The sequence below is a fragment of the Poecile atricapillus genome, chromosome 18 (assembly GCF_030490865.1).
Source record: "Poecile atricapillus isolate bPoeAtr1 chromosome 18, bPoeAtr1.hap1, whole genome shotgun sequence".
NCBI lineage: Eukaryota > Metazoa > Chordata > Aves > Passeriformes > Paridae > Poecile > Poecile atricapillus.
This window is the reverse complement of record NC_081266.1, coordinates 6,892,061-6,911,002: the sequence shown is the minus strand read 5'-3', so window position 1 is coordinate 6,911,002 and position 18,942 is coordinate 6,892,061. Positions and strand designations below refer to the sequence as shown.

General features: G+C 49.1%; 1 protein-coding gene across 2 annotated transcripts in view; it reads right to left on the bottom strand.

Annotated features, from left to right (window-relative positions):
* The window catches only part of SLC6A12 (solute carrier family 6 member 12), a 36,044-nt gene extending 17,701 nt beyond the window's left edge, over positions 1-18,343 (bottom strand). The window contains exons 1-6 of one of the 2 annotated variants that reach the window (XM_058852954.1): positions 18,147-18,343; positions 10,105-10,301; positions 6,413-6,547; positions 4,591-4,731; positions 3,140-3,227; positions 1,498-1,630 (exon numbers count right to left, since the gene is read on the bottom strand). In XM_058852954.1, the coding sequence (XP_058708937.1) occupies positions 1,498-1,630; positions 3,140-3,227; positions 4,591-4,731; positions 6,413-6,547; positions 10,105-10,297 (690 nt within the window). In that variant the 5' untranslated portion in view covers positions 10,298-10,301; positions 18,147-18,343. Of the gene's footprint in view, positions 1-1,497; positions 1,631-3,139; positions 3,228-4,590; positions 4,732-6,412; positions 6,548-10,104; positions 10,302-17,142; positions 17,292-18,146 lie in introns of those variants that run through there. The other variant, XM_058852955.1, reaches the window with a different exon arrangement.
* Between the last annotated feature and the right edge of the window lie 599 nt (positions 18,344-18,942).

Here is an 18,942-nt window from a genome sequence, read left to right as displayed (position 1 = left end):
GTTTGACCTGCAGCATATTTGGGGACAGAAAACCCCTCTCTTACTGTTGCACCATGTCCATAACACCTGGCTGGTAAATAGCCAATAGCCCTGTACCGTAAAAACTGTGATTTTTAAATCTTCTGTAGTCTCAGGAAGACCATTCCATTTTCTATATGTAGTCACTGCTTTCTCTCACTTTCTGGTCTGGTTTGGCCAGGCCAAGTCAGCTAAGTCAGCCTGACTGAACCACTTTAGCTTTCTCCTTGTGCAGGTAAGTTCTGCACACTGGGGAAGCACCAGGCAAAGGAGAAACTCAGTAGAGGAGGCTGAGAGCTAAAGAGACCCTCAGGGGGTTTAACTGTCCTTCCCTGCAGATCACACAGCCTCTGACACAACCTCTTGTGACGATGGCACTGCAGTATTCACATCAGGGGGCATCAGAAACTCAAGGTTTAAAGTGCATCCATCCCCTCTCCCCATAAAGGTGGAGTCTGGCTCTCCTTCCTTCAGAAATGGGACAACAAGTCAGCACCAGCAAGAACCAGCCATCAGCAAAAGCTGGGGAAAATCTAGTCAGGGAAGAAGCTGTTAATGGGTGTCCAGTGCAGTTCTTAGTGAGCAGATGGGATTTGACACTGAAACACAGGAGTCAGCTGTGAAAGGGAACACTTGTGAAGAGTAGAGACAGTGATTTGAAAGAAGAAATCTGTTGCTGAACTTGGTTCCCTCCCTTTGCTATTGGGACACCCACAAGACTAATCATTAATCATCAACCATCATTAATGATCCACCCATCTCATTGGAGCTCCAGGGAAGAAAGAGGTCCTGAGCAAGTCAAGGCCATGGAAGTGTCCCTAATACCCAGCCCAAGGCATCAAACACTCATTCACTCCAAAAGGAGAACCAGTCCATCTGCTCTGCAGGATGAACTTCAGGAGGAAGCATTGGCTCCAGTCTCATCAGCAAAATGCAGAAAATGACCAACAGACCCCAAACCTGAAAGAGCACAGAAGAGAGGCCTAGGACACTTCTCCCATCCCAAGTATTTTGCAGGATAAAGAAGCAGGAGAGACTCATTATCTATGCTCTGAGCTGGTTACAGGCAGCAGCTTGTCTGTTTTGCTCAAATGTTTAATCATTGCCAGGGAGGGGAAGTCTGCCACTGCAGAGGATCTTGTTGAAAACACCCTCAAGCCACAGCAGGACAACACACTGGTGAGTGGCTGATTCCCAGTGGCACCTGGGGAGAATCCATCAGCCACTGTGGGTATCTGCAAGTTAAAATGTGACTCAAGACTCCCCTCGGTTCCCAGTTCTTTTCCCACTCTCCCCTCCCTGGAGCTACTCATTTATTCTTCCCCTTAGGGTTCAAACACAACTGTGTGTGTCAGCATGGCCTCAACAGGTTTTGGGTTTCACTTTGGTGCCTCCTGCCTCTGCTCCATGAAGAAGAAAAAGAGACTGGGAAGAAATGCAAGGAGGCTTATGGGCTGGGAGGATAATCCCCATTCCTACTTTGCCCGTGGACTTGACCCCTTTCCAGATGCAGAAGTAGCAGATGATCCAGGCCAGCAGGAGACACAGAGCCAGCTCCCAGCGCACAGTGCCCAGTTTGTCAATGCCATCCGTGAGCCCCAGGACTCTTCTCCTGCCGGTGTCCAGGGACAGGGAGAGAAGGGTTAACACCCCAGACCCACTCACCCACACAGACCTGCCCCACAGTGCCCCATCCAAAACTCAGCAGCCTGTCCACAGCACATCTGCCAGGGCTCCCAGCCATGCAAATCATCCCAGCTCTGCTTAAAGCTCCCCTCTGCACTCATCTCCGCTCTGCCGTGTCCTGCAGCTGACCCCAGCCCTCCCACTCTCCAAACCCACGGTGCCATGCCCATCAGACCCCACAAACCCAACCCCTGCTCCCCACTGCTCCCCGAGCCTGGCAGCTCCCCAGCAGAGACAGCTCAATCCAAAGCAGGCCACCAAAGCCACTGTCAGCCCATGGCCACCACTCTTCCTCCCCACATGCTACAAATGCCCTATATGTAAGCATAAATTATCTTTGTGACTCCCATGCCTTCCCTCAGCCTCCTTCCTTGCAGATTCACCACCATGAGGGTCAGCCACTCAGGAGCTCAGCACTGCAGCTCATGCAGCTCCCAGAAGCCCAAGCCCACACTTACAACTCCTCTGCACATTCTGCTCAAAACCCCTTCCCTCAGTGTGCCCTTGCTGTCCTACAGAAAAGCCAGCAGCTGTTCAGAGGGGTCTCAGCTCTCACAATGTGCTCCTCGTACGTGCAAGGAGCAGGGGAGGAGAGGGGCCAGCAGTGTGCAGGCTCTTTATGCAGCCATGGGCACATCCCATCTTCTGTGTGCCCTATGCTGGCTGCCACAGACAAAGTCAACCCTTTCAAAGGTACTTCAGGAGACAGAAATGGGGAAAAGCCCCAAGCCCAAGTGTTGAAGCTGAGTCCTTGACACCCCTGTTCTTTATAAGATTTTTCTCAGTAGCATGTGGGGTGGGAGGGTGGCACCAGCGGCCATTTCAACCTCCCCAGGCTGCACTGATGACCCTGTCTGGGACATTGTCTGGCCTGCTGCAAGATCCCTCACTCAGACTGTGTTTTAGTGCCTCCAGCCCCAAATTCCTCAAAATTCTCCACCTTCCCCAAATTCTTCTCTGGCATCTCGTTCACACATCTCAGATCTCTGCTCCCCAGGGAAGATCCTGGGCAGCCTGATGGATCCCTTCCCTCAGACAGCAAGCAGGGCTGGGTCAAAGCAAGGTAAAAGTCATTTTTCCCCTCTGTGTTTCCCTGTGGAGGAGTGCCCTGGCCTGTGACGGGTCCCTGCCAAGCTGTGACACCCAGCACATGTACCCCTGCTAGCAGCAAGCCCTCGCCTGCTCTCCGTGCCTCTCTCGGTGGCCACGCTCGCCCAGGCAGGTGCCAGGAGGGGAACACACCCTCGAGGTGCACATGAGCTCCCTGGGCAGCACACCAGCAGCTGCCTGGGCTCTGTGCCCATCTCCTCAGAGCTCCCTGTGCTCCCCGTGCTCGGCTCTGGCACCTCACTGCCACAGACACACAGCCCCAGCCCCTCCTGCAGCTGCAGCCTCCGGATGAGAGAGCCTGAGCACAGGGACAGCAATCACATACTCCCAAAACTCAATCATGGAGGAGGTGGCATTCACTGGCAAGGTCCTGTTGTCCAGGCTGGATCTATTCAGAATGTCCATACAGAGATCTACCAAAAGAAAAGGAAGCCAATGAGGTGAGAAATTCTCTAGGGCTCCCCCATGAGGGATGTTCCTTCCCCTCTGGACCCTAACCTTCACTCTGGCAGCACACAGATCCTTCATCTTGTGCTTTACAGCATCTCATTCATCTTTTGCATCTCACTAAACATCTCATTAAACTCTGGCTCTCCCCAGGTATGGATCTGAATCCAGCAGTCACCAGAGGGGCTTCAGGAAGGGAAGAGGGGAAGGAGAGAACAATTCCCTGCCAAACTGACAACAGATGGCTGCAAAACATGGATTATCAAGGGATAGCAATGGTGAGTAGTCAGGATAGAAAATCCCATTCTCTTTCCACATCACACACCGTGCTCTGTCCACACATGCACACACCACAGAAGCCTTCACATTCTCCTTTGCCATCCCCAACCCTGTTACAAACCACAAAAAAACTAAAAACAGAGGAGATGCCACATATCCAGTGCACCTCATCTTGCATTTTACCAGCAAAAGACAGCCCACTGGAAAAGCAAGGAAAGCCAGCTGTTGCTGGGAAGCTTCTCTCTTTCAAGAGAACATATGTGGCTTTCCTTACACACAAACCCATTCTGGGGGAGCTGAAGGAATTGGATCAGCTCTTTAAAAGGCTGGGTACTTCTGCTGGGATGAAAGGGCAGAGGGAGCTTTCAGTGAAAGGCCCACAGGGTAGAGAAATTTAACTAATTGCAGAAATTAATCATCTAATGCAGAAGAAAAAGGGAGGGAACCAAGCTGCTGCCAAGCAAAACAACCTGCTCATGAGGATTACCTCACATCTACCCCATCTTCCCAGGCTCAGCACAAGTGCCCTGGGTGAAGCCAGAGCCAGGTTTCTCTGCAGGGCAGAGCTCAGTGAAGATGAGCACAAAGTGATGGGATCCCTGGTGAATGCAGTGCTGTGGAGGCTGCATGGATGTGATTAACCAGGAAAACTGTGCCCTTGGAGTTCTGTGCTGCTGGTTCCTCCACTGGGAGACCTGAACAAAATCCTGCAGCTCAGGCTTGGCCTGATTGACCCAAAATCTGAGTGCACAGAGGAAACTGCTCAGGCAGCTCCTGTCCCAGAAACTGCACAGGAATGGGGCAGAAAAAGGGAACTGTAAGATAAACTCTTGCACCAGAGCTAATAAAAATCTCCTGCCACATGAGGAGAGCTCTAGATTGGCTTGAAAACTCCACCATGCCCCTCTAGTGCTTGCCTATTTTTTGGTGACATCACAGGGTGGCTCATGAGAGCTCCTTATCCAGACAAAATTAAATATTTTTAACAGAACCCAAATAATTTCTGGGAATTGGAAAGAAGCTAGAAGCTGACCAAGGGAAGTTGTGTACCTGAGTTCCAGGAGTTATCACAGCTGGCCCATGGTAGCACTGAGGTGAAGGAGCTGAACAGGTAGAAGAGTGCCCAGGACAGGATGATGATGTAGTAGATATTCAGGTATCCCACAATGACTTGGGAGGCATATCCAATTCCTGTGGAGAGAAGCAAAGGAGGTGAGGATGGGACTGGAAACCAGCTCCCAGCACATGAGGCTTAACCCCAAAGACACAGCTCAGGCTGTGGTAACAGGGATGCAACACCAAAAACGTGACTCTCCAAAGAACAGTGCAAGATCCACCTAAGGGAAAGAGGAAGGATTTTGTGACTGTGCACGCAGACAGGAAACATTGCTGGGTAACTCTAGACAGTTCTGAGGTGAAACAGCCAGAAAACTTGACGCTGATTTGAAAAAAAATTCTGATGGCTACCATGGCACAGCGTCATAGTGCCTCTTCTGCAGAAAAATACAGCTCTGGGCTTTGAAGAAAAGAAATGCAGCTGAGACTCTCACTTCTGGGAAGAGCCAGGCAAAAACCATTCTTACAGCTGATACCCACCATGCTCAGCTCTGCTCTTGGGTCCTGCTTGTGCCCATTGCTCACTGACACCTCAGAGCAGAAGGGCCCAATTCATGTATTTAAAACTGGTTTTCAGTGACCTTTGAGCTGCCCCTGCTGTCCAGCTCCAGGCCTGGGCCAGAGCGCAGGGGTCCCCAGCACAGGAGGCCACAGACTCCTCAGGGAGTTTCAATAGCACTGTGTGCCCATGCTCAAGCAAACAAACCAGGCTCCACTCTGCCTGAGCACAGCTTTCTCCATCTGAAAAACATGATTGATAAGCTCTCCTCTGGACAGGGGAATTGAGGAAATTGCATTCATATATTTATATTTATATTTATATTTATATTTATATTTATATTTATATTTATATTTATATTTATATTTATATTTATATTTATATTTATATTTATATTTTATATTTATATTTATATTTATATATAAATATATAACTATATAAATATAGTTTATATGATTCATATATTTTAATATTTCATATATATTATATTATAGATTATATTTCATATAATTTCATATAATTAATATATTATATTTAATATAATTCATATATGTAATATATTTAATAAATTCGTATATATTTATATAATTTTATAATTTTATAATTTTATAATTTTATAATTTTATATATTTATATATTTATATATTTATATATTTATATATAAATATATAAATATATAAATATAAATATAAATATATTAATCCCATTAAACAACCTTCCCCAGGGCCCCAGAAGTCCTGGTTCTTATCCCTGTGGCTTAACCTCAACCCCATCCCATCTCTGGTGTGTCAGACCCAGTGCACACAGGGTCTGATTCCCCAGTTTGCAGGATGCCAGCCTGCAAACGCTGCCACAGCAGCCCTGGACACAGGAGAGGGCAGGGAAAGTGTGATAAACCAGAGAGCTTTCCCCAGTCTCCCCTCACTGTTTGTCCTGGACTGCACACAGGTGTTTGTACACTGCTATTTCCATCCTCCTCCTCCTCCTCCTGCTTCCCCTCAGTGCCAGGCTCTGAGCTCCTCGAGCAGAGCCCGTGGTCCAGCAGAGCCCCCAGGCAGCAGCACCCACCCTCACCCAGGGCCAGAGGGGTCAGGAGCTGCCCCCGCACACACAGCAGGCAGCAGGAGGAATAACAAGGCTGGGAGAGAGAGAATAAAGGAGAAAGAAAAAAAAGAATAATAATAATATTTCAAAAAAAGGGATCTGAGTCACTAATAGTTAGAGAGTGCTGCCAGTAAATGCTGTAACTTGACTGACCTTCAAAGAGGGGACAGATCTTCCTCCAGGCCGTCACCCCTCCCTGGCTCGTGTACTGCCCCAGCGCCGTCTCCAGGAAGAACAGGGGGATCCCACAGGTGAAGAGGAAGATGAGGTAAGGGATGAGGAAGGCTCCTGCAGAGAGGGGTTAAATGCTGCCTCAGAAACCTCTGCAAAAACCTTGTCCTTAAAACCTCTTGCCAGATACGTGGGACCACAGCTGGAACCAGCTACATAAACATAAATATTTCTCTGAACTAACTGTGCAACCTCTGCTAAAGAAACAAGGTCTCCACCACCATCATTTCTCAGAAAAAAAAATACAGGGGTGGTCTGTCCTGTGCTCCTGCAGCACTTCTGCATTTGGCATGGGCCAAAACCTAGAGGTAAGGAGCAGCCAGGCAAGAAGCTAAAAAAAGATAGTGCTGAAGAAGTTCTTCATGCTCCTGACCTCATTCTGGCTTTCAGCAGGAATGGGGTGAACAAAATGAGTCCTTGTTTCACATAACCACATTTGTTCTGCCTTTCATGAGAGTCACAGCAAAACTCCCACTTGCCCAGAGGATACAAACCCGGAGGCTGGTGACATTTCTGCGTAAGTAATAAATTTGCCAGGATATAAATTTACTTGAGACATATTTCACGTCAAATTTGCAAAGCAGATTGCACTAGAAGAATGGAAATAGGGGAAGAGTATCTTTCCAGCATTTTCAAAATAAAGAAGTTTAACTCCTACCTTCAAAATCAATTTCTTTGCAAAAATGTAGAGAAATCGCTGAAGAGAAATCAGCCTGGAATGGCCCTCAGATTAACCCTTGTCCAAATGGAAGAGGAAAGAGAGAAAGGGCAAGGCTTTTTCCCAGAAACAATAACCAACATAAACTATGCATAAGAAAAGACAAAAATAACAACAAAAAGTTTAATGCCCTGAAAAAATGGTTTAGTGCTCTGTTCAGCTGCCTGAAACTTTTTTACACCTTTTCACCAACCAAAACACCAAATACATTCACTGCTCTGCTCAAAACTGCTCCTGAGATCTCATTTTCACAGCTGACATTCCTTCTGTCACCTCTCTCTCTCTCTCCACATCCTTAGTGTAGATTTTCACACTTCTGCTCCCCTCCAAACAGGAAAAGGTGGCTTCCTTCCTCACCAAAACAACTGTGGCAGCCTTGCCACTCCGTAAAATAAACTTCTGGTCATGAACACTTCTCTTTCCAGTGCCTGGAGAGCATCTCAGGTGCTTGCAAGGAGGATGAGAGTGCCTCTCTCAGTCACTGTCCTCTCCTCCCCTGCCAGCACAGGCATCACACTGAAATCCTTCCAGTGACAATGAACAACTAACAACGCTTGCCCTTGTTTTTAAGCCAACAATGACAAAAACAAAGAACATCCAAATTTCCCCTAAACACAGCTGTGTAGCTGCAGGAGACCTGGGGCCAGAGGGAAGGAGGCTGGCTCTCATGTCAGTCCAGGTTTGTGGGGTAGGGGATGAGAACTGCAGACCCTGAACTAGAGGCAGCTGCGGTTTTTGGTGCTGCAAGAGACATCCATGCAAAATCCAAGAGAGCCTCATTACCCTGCACACAGACCAGCCTCTCACAGATCCCAGCCCCTCTCCTCTGATACAATCTGTCCCACAGGTTGACCCATTTTGCTCTCTGAGCAATGATGTTTTTCTTGCACCTCTGTTGTCTTGTCTCTCTGAACTGTCCCACAGAAGTTACCAGCTGAAACTCCAGCTGTGAGCCCCTCCTCAATTTGTTGTTCCACTGAAGGAGAAACAGACCCTCTTTCCTTATGAGTCCATAACAAGTTCAGGCTGCTGAACAAGGAGATCAAATTGGACAGTGCAGCAATAGCTAAGACTGCAGTTGGTGGCTTTACAGGAAATTGGCACTATTGCTGCTATAGCATTCATCTTCACAGCTGTAGAACTATTTCAGCACATCCAAAGGTGGAGAAAGGTGACAGCAGTCTCAAGGGTTTGGGGGGTGAGGGTGGGACAGGGATGCAGCATTTATAGGTGGAAAATGCTTTTTTCAAGAACTTTTCCAATGCTGAGAATATCTTTGAGTGTCATGGGAAAGACATTGACTTGTCCACCATCAGTCTTCTGGTTCCCTGGAGCCCTGGAGAGAGAGAAGTCCCTCCTCCAGCAGTAGCACACTTTCTGCAGAGGCAGCGTGTGGAGCTGTGAGGGAAGGACTCTCCCATCCTCACCTTTCCCAAGCCTAGCCCCGCTGCCCTCTGAATCACAGCCTTGGACACTCCAGAGCAGTGTAATTAAAGAGAAAAATGTTATTCAATAGATACTTTAAGTGAACAAAAGTAGCCTTTTCACTTCCCCTAATTAGCATACAGATTGCAGGGAGGGCTGAACCAGGTTCCACAGGCATAAACTGTGCAAAGATATCATCTGAGCTCGGGGAGAAAATTTCCATGCAAAACCCATGACTCCTCTCTCAAAGCATCACTGCAGAATGGGCTGCTCAATCACATGGACCTCCAGAACCATCCAGTTAGATGTTTCCTAACCTGTGCCCATCTGACTTGCTCTTGGTGCCTCCCATCAAAATATTGGAGGAGAAGACTGGAGGATCTGCAAAAAATCATCTCAGGTTCAAGAAAACCTTAATTCCCTTCTCTGTAACCATTTCTCACCCTGCCCCTCTTTGGTTTTGAGGACGTATTTTATTGTCCCTTGTCTAATTTGGATAAACTCCAGCAACAGCACAGAGGACAGGAATTTGGATGCCCTGGGAAAAATTGCAGTGGAACCACTCAGCTCTTGGTGAAAGTTCATGGCACCTGGGAAAAGATGGGCCTGTGGGGCATGGTCTGCAGAAAAAGGAAGCTCAAAGTATGAAGGGGGGTGTGAAGCAAATCCCAGACCATTATTTCAAAGTGTTTTTAGAGAGCAAGAACAAAAGAGAAGTTATTGCTGTATTTGACATGTAATTGGTATTCCTCCTTTTCTTTTACAAAGCTAGATTTTTATTCACCAAGAAAAGTTAGTGACAGTCAATTATTCTCTTACGTTTTCATTTTATTGTTATGAGAAATTTTAACTTTTAACCATGTAATGATCTTATTGCAGTGTTACTGCAAGAGAAATGGAGAACAAAGAAACCAAAGGGAAGGTGAATGAACCATTTTTGGGGATGAATTTCCCTAGCAGTGGTTTGATCACTGTGAGAATTGCTCCAGGGGAAGAGGCAGGAATCTCCTCCTAGGGAATACCAGGCCTTGGCTACCTTGGATACCAGCACTGCCTCATCCTTCCCTCCTCTGTAACAAGGGCCTGAAAAAGATGGATTTGACACCAGGAGTAGGAAAAGGGAAATATGTAGGATGAGGTTGATGTTGGCTTTCTGACCACTGACAGCATCTGATATTTTCCAAAGACCAATAATTTCTTGAGATGCCCAAGAGCCTTAAGTTGTTACTAGAGTTCAATTTTTTAGGATTCCAGATTAGAGAGCGCTGTTTTAAAAAAGAGTACCCACTGGGGAGCTGGATTCACCCCTGAGCTTTTACTCCTCCTGCTTTTGGCAGGAACTAGCTTGTTGAAGGAGCAAATGAGGGAGTGCCTTAGGGCACATGAGGCACAGGAGAAATGGATCCAGGCATGTCCCTGTCTCCTGTCATAGCTGCAGATGTAGAACAACTCACGTGAGCTGTGAACTCACCACCACCGTTCTTGTAGCAGAGGTAGGGGAACCTCCACACGTTTCCCAGGCCGATGATCTCCCCAGCCACAGACAGCACAAACTCCATTTTGTTCCTCCACTGGCCTCTCTCTTCCATCTCCTCTATTTTTATCTCTTCAGGAGATGTGGTGGCCCCATTGGGCTCTCCATCCTTGGATATGGCTCTTGTCATGGCTCTGTGGGACAGAAGAGGAGAGCATGGGATGGAGGGAGCTGCTGCAGGACACACTTGTGGCAAGAGGAGTGAGGGGACCAGACACCACAATAAGATGTGTTCCCAGAATCCCAGTATGTAAATTGAGGTACATCTAACTGGTGGCATTGCTGAGCAGAAGTTGGCCTTTCTAGAAGTGATTTTCTTCAGCAAGGGATACACATTCCCTTGCTGAGATTAGGAAAATACACTGGAAAACAAGTCTCTCTGAAGCAGCAGCATCTCTGCTTCCATTCCAGCTGGGACTGCAAAGAAATCAGGGTTTTGTTCCTTTGTAGCAACTCACAAATTCATTTTGCTGGTGGTTCAATAAGTTTTTTAATAGCACATTTCTCATTCCTTCTGTGCCACCTAAAGGAACATCCCCATCTTCAGGGAACAACAGAGACAGCAATCTGCATCACCCACAGCACTCAGCATTTCCACTGCCCTGGGTCTGCTCTGGACTATTCATACCTGCTCTCTCTTTGGCTCTGGAGGCAGCCCAGGCCAAGGGCCTGTCCCAGTCAGCAGCTCAGAGGTGAGCAACACCACGTCACCTTTCAATGTCCTTCACCTGTAGGAGCACCACATCTTCTGTAGACCCTTTGCACCAGGATGGGGCACCAGGACCATGATGGCAAACTCTTCCCTCCCTCCTGTGCCTGGCATCTCTGCAGTCACATCCCTCTGGACAAGCCCTGGGTCTGAGCCATCTCATGACTACAGGAGCAGGGACTCCTGGAACCCTGGAGCCCTGAGTAGGCACTAGCAGGGAGCCTGACCTAACTGGAAATAAGAGTGAGTGTAGACCCTGACACCTGAGTGTCCCAGCAGCCAAGGAACACTGTGACACTTGTTTCAGTGTCATTTCAATAAGGCAAGGAGGAAGCTGGAGCAGGAGCTGATGGCCATGCTTGCACTTACCCACACAAGACAGCATCGTTATCAAAGTGTCTCATTTACTTCTGTAAAGGAAATTATTTCCTCAATGCTTACCCTCTGGATATATCAGGCCCTGGGGCAAAGAAAGATGCTTGTGTGTGAAAAGACAACTTCTAATGAATGCTCACAGCAGAACAAGTAGTTCTTTGAGACAGGCGTGTTTCCTGCCTGTTATTCAAGTAAAGAAAGGAAATCAGATCTCAGTGTAATACACCAATTGCTCTCTAAGTGCCCTAGGCAACAACAGTCTTCATTCCCCCATCTGCCCTCCTGAAGGCTCATCCTATTTGCTTTGCTATCAGCAGCAGATTTCCACGGACTGAGTCTCATCTGAGACATCAACCAATGTAAGAGGGGCTGCACCAAGGTCAGGGGGACATAAAACCATGGAAGAGAGCAGTCAGGGGCTGCTGAGAATCATCCTCCAGGCTAATACAGCTTCCTCTTCAAAAACATGGCAGAAAGATCCTGGTCCCTGTTAAATTTAAGAGGTTTTTAGAACTATTGCCAGTAAAAGCCTTTATCTGGGCAGCACTGCAGTGGGCATGACCAGTTTTGGTGCCAAATGCAAATGCACGAGGGCACTGAGGAAGCAGCCTCTGTTTTATCTCCAGCCCTTGCTCTTTATGGTCCACATGCTGGAAAGCACCTGTTTTACTGGTATGGCTTGCACTGATCCAAAACACCAAGGGCTTTGGCACCTGTGGATCTACTTGAGAGCATGAAGATGAACCAGCCCTACAAAGATGAACAGGATCCTACAAACCTCTAACCCCACGTTTAAAGAAGGTGGTGGAAGCCAGGAATCAAGGCACACACCCTAAATGTTGGCTTGCAGCTGCAGCTCCCCTGCAGTCCTTCCAGCCCCAGATTTGTCCCCTTCACTTTGCCCTTCTGCTGGGCTGGACTGGGAGGTGGAATCATCAGGTTCTCCTGCCAGCCAAATTTCCTGCCAGCCATTTCTCAGCTTCTGAAGGCCAGGCAAGACCCTTTTCCCCTCTGCCTGCCTGCAGCAAGGCCTGCCAGCTGGCTAATCAGCTCATTGTGATGCTGCAGCACAGCCTCCTCATCTCTGAGAGGAGCAGAGCTCCACGCACTGTCAGATGTGAGAGGAGAAGTAACACATCCTTAATGAAACGTGTTTGATCTGTCACAGTCCTCGGCACTTTCCAATTTGCTGCAGTCCAGGGCACGTTATCAAGCACAGTGATGTTTAAGTCTGGGTCTGTTGAGGATGTCCCAGGAAGCTGGCAGGAGAAGACTAGTTAATTCTTTGTTTTTATTCTTTTAATGTAAGGTGGATACAAGAGTCAGCCTATTTCTACTAACATTTGTGTTTTTATTTCATTTTTGGTAGACCTGTTTCACACATGGGTGCAGAGAAAGGTCACAGAGAATCACCATCTCTCACCTAGCCCTGGGAAGGGAATGTAGGAGCCCAAATCCTCCCCAGCCTCCACCTCAGGGACACCTGGACCAGGACTTTTTATCTGTCCTCTGACCCCTGAATGGGCCAACATGAGGGATAGAAGTTGGGATGCTGCAATGAGGAACTCAGCTGGGAGAAACACAAAACAGCAAGTGAGAAACAGCACTTCTGCCTCCATGTTCCTATTTTAAAAAGGGAGAAAGCACCTGGCTATGAAATCAAACCTTTTCAAGTGGGAGTAGATGGTGGATTAAACCAGTGTCTGGAGCTCTGGCCCTTCATGGCATGAACTACAATTTCTCCTTTCCCTGACAAAGGCATGCACATTACACATCCCCACTATTTCCCTCTCTGCTTTGCCTGCTGTTTCCATGAGAAAGCCTGTTCATACACCTGTCTCTTTTCCTGAGCATTTAATCCTACTGTGCCCCTGCTCTATATGTTCCTAGGCCAGATGGGGACTCAAATAACTTCTTGTTTCCAGCTAGGAACAATTTGGTTCTCCCACAGCGGTCACAGCCACCTGCTGGGTTACATCCTCCCCAACAGGCAAGCATTTTCCTCTTCCTCTGGTTTCCCCCTCCTTAATACATGACTTTGGAGTAAAGACTGTGCCCCTCACTGCTCACCCGCACATTTTCTGCTGTTCCTTCACCAAAGTTTGGAAAAACATTCCCATGGCTACTTCATTCCTCTTTTTTTCCTCTGCCATAAAGCTTTCACAACTGCTAAAATTCCATCTTGATGCAATCCAGAGTCTACCCCTCCCCTGGACCCTCTCCACCACCATCACCTTCCCTCCTCAGCTCCCTCTGACCCCACCAGTCTCTTCTAGAGGTACTCTGTGGCATTTTCAGCCCTCAGCCCTTGGAGGAGATGGTTTTTTACCCTTCACAGAAATGACCTGTAGTCTGTCACCTCCCCACAGAGATCAGTGAGCTCCCTCTATGCCACTCCACAGGAAATGTGGAAACACAGGTACAGTGTTTGCTACTGGGCTTGCTGCACAGAGATCACCGCAGTATTTCCCCAAAAAAATTTATAGCTGGGAAAGCAAGAACACACCTGGATTCCTGCAGGACCTGGAAAGAGAACAGGCAGCCACAGACCCAGAGCAACAAGCTCCATTCTTAAACAATTGAATGAGGCAACACAGTCTCCCCTTGGTCACAAATTTCAGACTGTGTTTGTCCCACACCTACCACCATGGGATCCTTCAAGTGAGGTGACAAAGGGCAAGGAAAACCAAGGACATCCCTGAAGCACTGTGGTCACTCAGCAGCTGCCTATGATGTCCTGAACAATGCAGATTTGCAGGAGAACAGCATTTTTTGGCTTTGTTTGGAAGCAAGATGTAACTGAAGGACAAAGGCAGTAATAAGAAAAAGAGGAGAAAGAAAGCATCATTTGAAGCAAAATATGGTACTATCCTCAGGCTCTCTCAGGGTAAAAAGGGCTTGTTCAAAGTTGCTCAGGTGAGGCAAGGAACAAGAGTGACACAAGAAAGATGAGTGAGAAGCCACCTGGAGTTTTGGCACCAAAGGAAGAAGCCAGTAGTGATTCTCTGAAGCTTTTCTCCCTGCAAACTTACTGCCTGCTCCTGACTGCTGTCAGACAGGAGTTCCTGCTGCTGGGAAGTTAACATCCTCTGTTTGACCTTTCTTGCTGTTTTATGAGATGAGGACAATCTCCAGAGGGAACAGTGAAACACAGGGAACAGCAGACAGAAATGTCTCTTAAAAGCAGCTGATAACATCTCTGAGAGGAAGCACAGTGTTAAAGCTCCCTTGGACACTGGAAGGTGCTGCCTGGACTGCAGAATGCAGAATCACAGGAGACAGAGCTGTGATTCAGACAGAACACAGACAGCTGCACTGCATTTCTATTTCTTGGTTTCATTTTGAAACAAGCAGCAGCCAAGCACATAAACTGCAATTTAAGATGGGGAGGGAGGAATCAGAAAGCAAGAAGACTGGGCTGTGTTACAAAAGGAGGAGCAGGAGGACATAGAAAATTCCCTGGTTGCACAATCAGAGCCAGCAGTCACTCAGCAGCTGAAATCCTGCGCTGCATTCTGATGGCAGCAGGCGGAGGCGGCTGTGGGAGAGAGACAGAAAATCAGGGCTCAGCGAGGAGCTGCAGTGCCAAGGTCCAGCTTAAGGAACCAGCCCGGTTAAATCAGAGCATGGGGGCTGCTGCTGGAGCCGGTCATCTCGGCCAGATGGACAAGAAAATATCAGCAGGGGAAGCAAGTGCTTTCCAGCCAATCTAAGAGCAGTTTCATGAGCAGAGACAGCTGCTTGCAAATGGGAATGCTGCTGGAAAATGGCTTGCTCCAGCTGCAGAACAGAGAAAGGCAAGGAAACATGTAGAAAGAAACACTAATCAGCTCTAGGACAGCAGTTGAAATTAAAATGCCTTTCATTTCAAGCAATTGAAAGTTAGTTGGCTTCTTTACACTTTCTAATTAACTTCCAGGTTCTGTGGGCTGCAGGGTATTCTCAAAGCATCTGTTCAGCAAGGTTCATGAGGCACAGGAGGCTCTTACAAGAATCAGATCCTACCTATGTTTTCTCCAGTGTGAAATAAGAGCAATGCTTGTGCAGTCAGTGAGTTTGTTACTTACTGACACCAGAAAGAGTGAGATAAGGAACTCAGAGAGTTCCTTATGAGTGAGTTCACTGATGGCACAGACATCTTCAGTACAAGATGCAAGGATTATAGAGCATCACCCTTCAGAGCACACACTCCCAGTGCAGGAGGGTGCCAAATGCATCCTGCTCTGTCTTCTGCTGCTGGGTAGGAGACCCTCCAAAGCCCCTAAGAGTGACTGGACTTTCCTGAGGATCAGTGGCAAATCTCTTGCTAAAAGCAATGTAGGCTGCGGTTCCCAGGGCCAGATCAGTCTCTGATGGTGTCCATGAACCACCATCCCTGTTCTGGGCTACAGAGACACAGAGGTGGTATCTTTCTCTAGAGAAAAACAAGACTAACTGATGAAGTCCATAAGTGGTGTCTAAATATGACTAGAAACCAGTTTTTGCATCAAACCAGATAATCTGGACCTCCACTCAGCCCATAGGCTGGCAGTATCCAGTGTAACACAGCAGGAGAGCCAGCCACAGCAGCATCCATTCTCCTTCCAGAGCACCAGAACAGGCCTGCTACAGACACAGATCCAGCCAGTGGAGCCCCTAGAGCCACCTACCCAGGGCTGGAGCTGAATGGCCAAAGTCCTGGAGCTGCAGCAGCCTGCCTCAGAGGTCCTTGTGTGCAGCCAAAGCAGTGGCCAGCACAGCTCCTGGCACTGGCTGCAGGAGCAGAGCAGGTGAATGGCACAGAGGGTGAAAGCCACGCTGCTCCAGCACCCGCTCTGCAAACAGGTTCTGCACAGTGGGGCAGCGACCTGTGGGGTGGCCCAGAGTGCTCCTGCTCAGCCCTGCACGGGCTCAGCACCCCGTGTAACACCCTGCATGGGCTCAGCACCCTGTGTAACACCCTGCACAAGCACAGCACCCTGTGTAACACCCTGCACGGGCTCAGCACCCTGTGTAACACCCTGCATGGGCTCAGCACCCCGTGTAACACCCTGCATGGGCTCAGCACCCCGTGTCACACCCTGCACAAGCTCAGCACCCTGTGTAACACCCTGCACAGGCTCAGCACCCCGTGTAACACCCTGCACAGGCTCAGCACCCTGTGTAACACCCTGCACAAGCACAGCACCCTGTGTAACACCCTGCACAGGCTCAGCACCCTGTGTAACACCCTGCACAGGCTCAGCACCCTGTGTCACACCCTGCATGGGCTCAGCACCCTGTGTAACACCCTGCACAAGCACAGCACCCTGTGTAACACCCTGCATGGGCTCAGCACCCCGTGTCACACCCTGCACAAGCTCAGCACCCTGTGTCACACCCTGCACAGGCTCAGCACCCCGTGTAACACCCTGCACAAGCACAGCACCCCGTGTCACACCCTGCACAAGCCCAGCACCCCGTGTCACACCCTGCACAAGCACAGCACCCCGTGTCACACCCTGCAGGGGCTCAGCACCCCGTGTAACACCCTGCATGGGCTCAGCACCCCGTGTCACACCCTGCATGGGCTCAGCACCCCGTGTCACACCCTGCACAAGCACAGCACCCCGTGTCACACCCTGCACAAGCTCAGCACCCTGTGTAACACCCTGCACAGGCTCAGCACCCCGTGTCACACCCTGCATGGGCTCAGCACCCTGTGTAACACCCTGCACAGGCTCAGCACCCTGTGTAACACCCTGCACAAGCTCAGCCAGCTCAGCACGGTGCTCAGCACGGGTCCCATTGACTGAAACCAGCCCAGGCAGACACCATGAGTCCACAAGTGTCTTCCAGCAGTTCCTGCCATAATGCCACATCGTAACGTGGTGGGATTGCATCCCACCTGCAGCCTGGGAGGGGCCAGGTACCTGCTCTGCAGCTTGGGGCACCAGAACCTTCCTCTAGCCCTGCCCAGGAGCAGAGATACGGCACAGGGCTCTTCAGCCTCTGCAAGGACCACGTTGCAACCGTGAATCCAGAAAAGCTGGGCTGTGCAGAGATCAGGTGCAAGGTTCAGCCTCTTGTATCAGCAGCTGTCAAAGAGTTAAAACTAGGGCAATGGCATTTCCACTGGCATGAGATGAAAGCCCTGATTGGCAGTGATTATTTTAAAAGCAATGTTGATTTAGGAAGACACAGATCAGGTGTTATGAAACCCTCATGTGTTCTGCCTGCATTTGTTCACAAATATGGCCACAGATCCCAAGAGTTTAGCACATGCAGAAACTGTGCTGTCTCCCTGCCTCACCTCCTAAAGGAACAAATTTGATGAAACCTCAGGGGCAAGAAGAACAAAAAGTGCACTGCCAGGCACATCTTTTAACACTGCAGCCCCCAAGTCAATGCACTGGGGTCACTCCTCTGCAGGAGGAGAGGACTCGTGCTGGCAGTAGCTGAAATGCCTACAGCCTGTTCCACTCCTTGGCTGCTGTACCTATTATCAACCAGTCATCTCTGCCCTTCATCCCTGTCCCTGTCCTGCTCATTATTGTCTCTCTTCTCAATCTTTCTGCTGCCTGAGTACTTATCTATCACTCTCTCCTTTCTCTCTGCTGCCACAACCTTCAGTATCAATTACCGATCCTTCAGGCACCTCTTTGCTCTCAGTTTCCTGGGCAGCATCTGAGCCTGTCCTTTCCTTTTCCAGAGGAACCATTGAAAGAAAAACCTCTTCCCTGGGTTGATCCAAACTGATTATTTGCTCCTTATTTTCCACCTGGCTCTTGCTTTTCTTAGCTTTGGGGAGCTGTTGCCCCTGCAGATGTGCTGGCCCGCTCTGCAGAGCACGGCTGGCTGCGGGAGGAGCGGAGTCACTCCCAGGGTGACACACACACCCAGCCACATCTGCTCGACTCACAAACACCCAACTCACCTGAAGCCAGAGCAGGTCTCCCCCAGGCAAGCCCCTCCCGTCCTATCCTTTCCCGTCCCACTGGAGTCCAGGCAGGGAATCCACCGAGTGCCAAAGAGATACAGCAAGAGTTAAGGCAGAGACTACCCTCTCTCCTCCTCCTGTCCCACCCCTTCCAGCAGCTCCCCCCACCAAACTATCACCCAGCTCATGTGTGGGTGGTGGGACGGAGGCAAGGGAGGTGCATCAGGGCAGCAGAACTTTCTCCCCTGTTCCCTTACAACATGCACCTCTCCAGACCTTGAACTGTGGCCCTGACAAGAAAGCAAGATGAGAAAGCAGCCACAGGCGGGCAGGGTAAAGGCCCAGGGTTTGTAAATATCAACTGCAGCAGTCAGGGAATAACTCCATGTCCTCTTGACCTCTGCAGGGCAGGAAGTCTCCCCTTGCAGACCCCACAGCATGGCCCAGGCTGGCTGCCACATATTCCCACTGTTCTGGGGCTCCACCACTTCAGTGGGATAGGGACATCCCTCAGTGTCACCCTACAAACATGCAGAATGAATCTCCACGGAGCAGCACATCAAACCTTCTGTGGCCAAGCTCAGGTCTCACCAACACCAGCAGGTAGGTGGAGGAAGAGGCAGAGCGTGGGTGAAGAAGGAACATTGGCTCTGGGGTCACACAGCCGCCTCTGTGGCTTTGCTCTGGCAGCTTTCTGTGTGTCCATCTCAGCCTTGATGTGCTTTTCCTTTTCATGCTTCTCATGACCAGCACCAGAAGCAGGCATTCCAGTTACACTATTTTCCCCAAGATA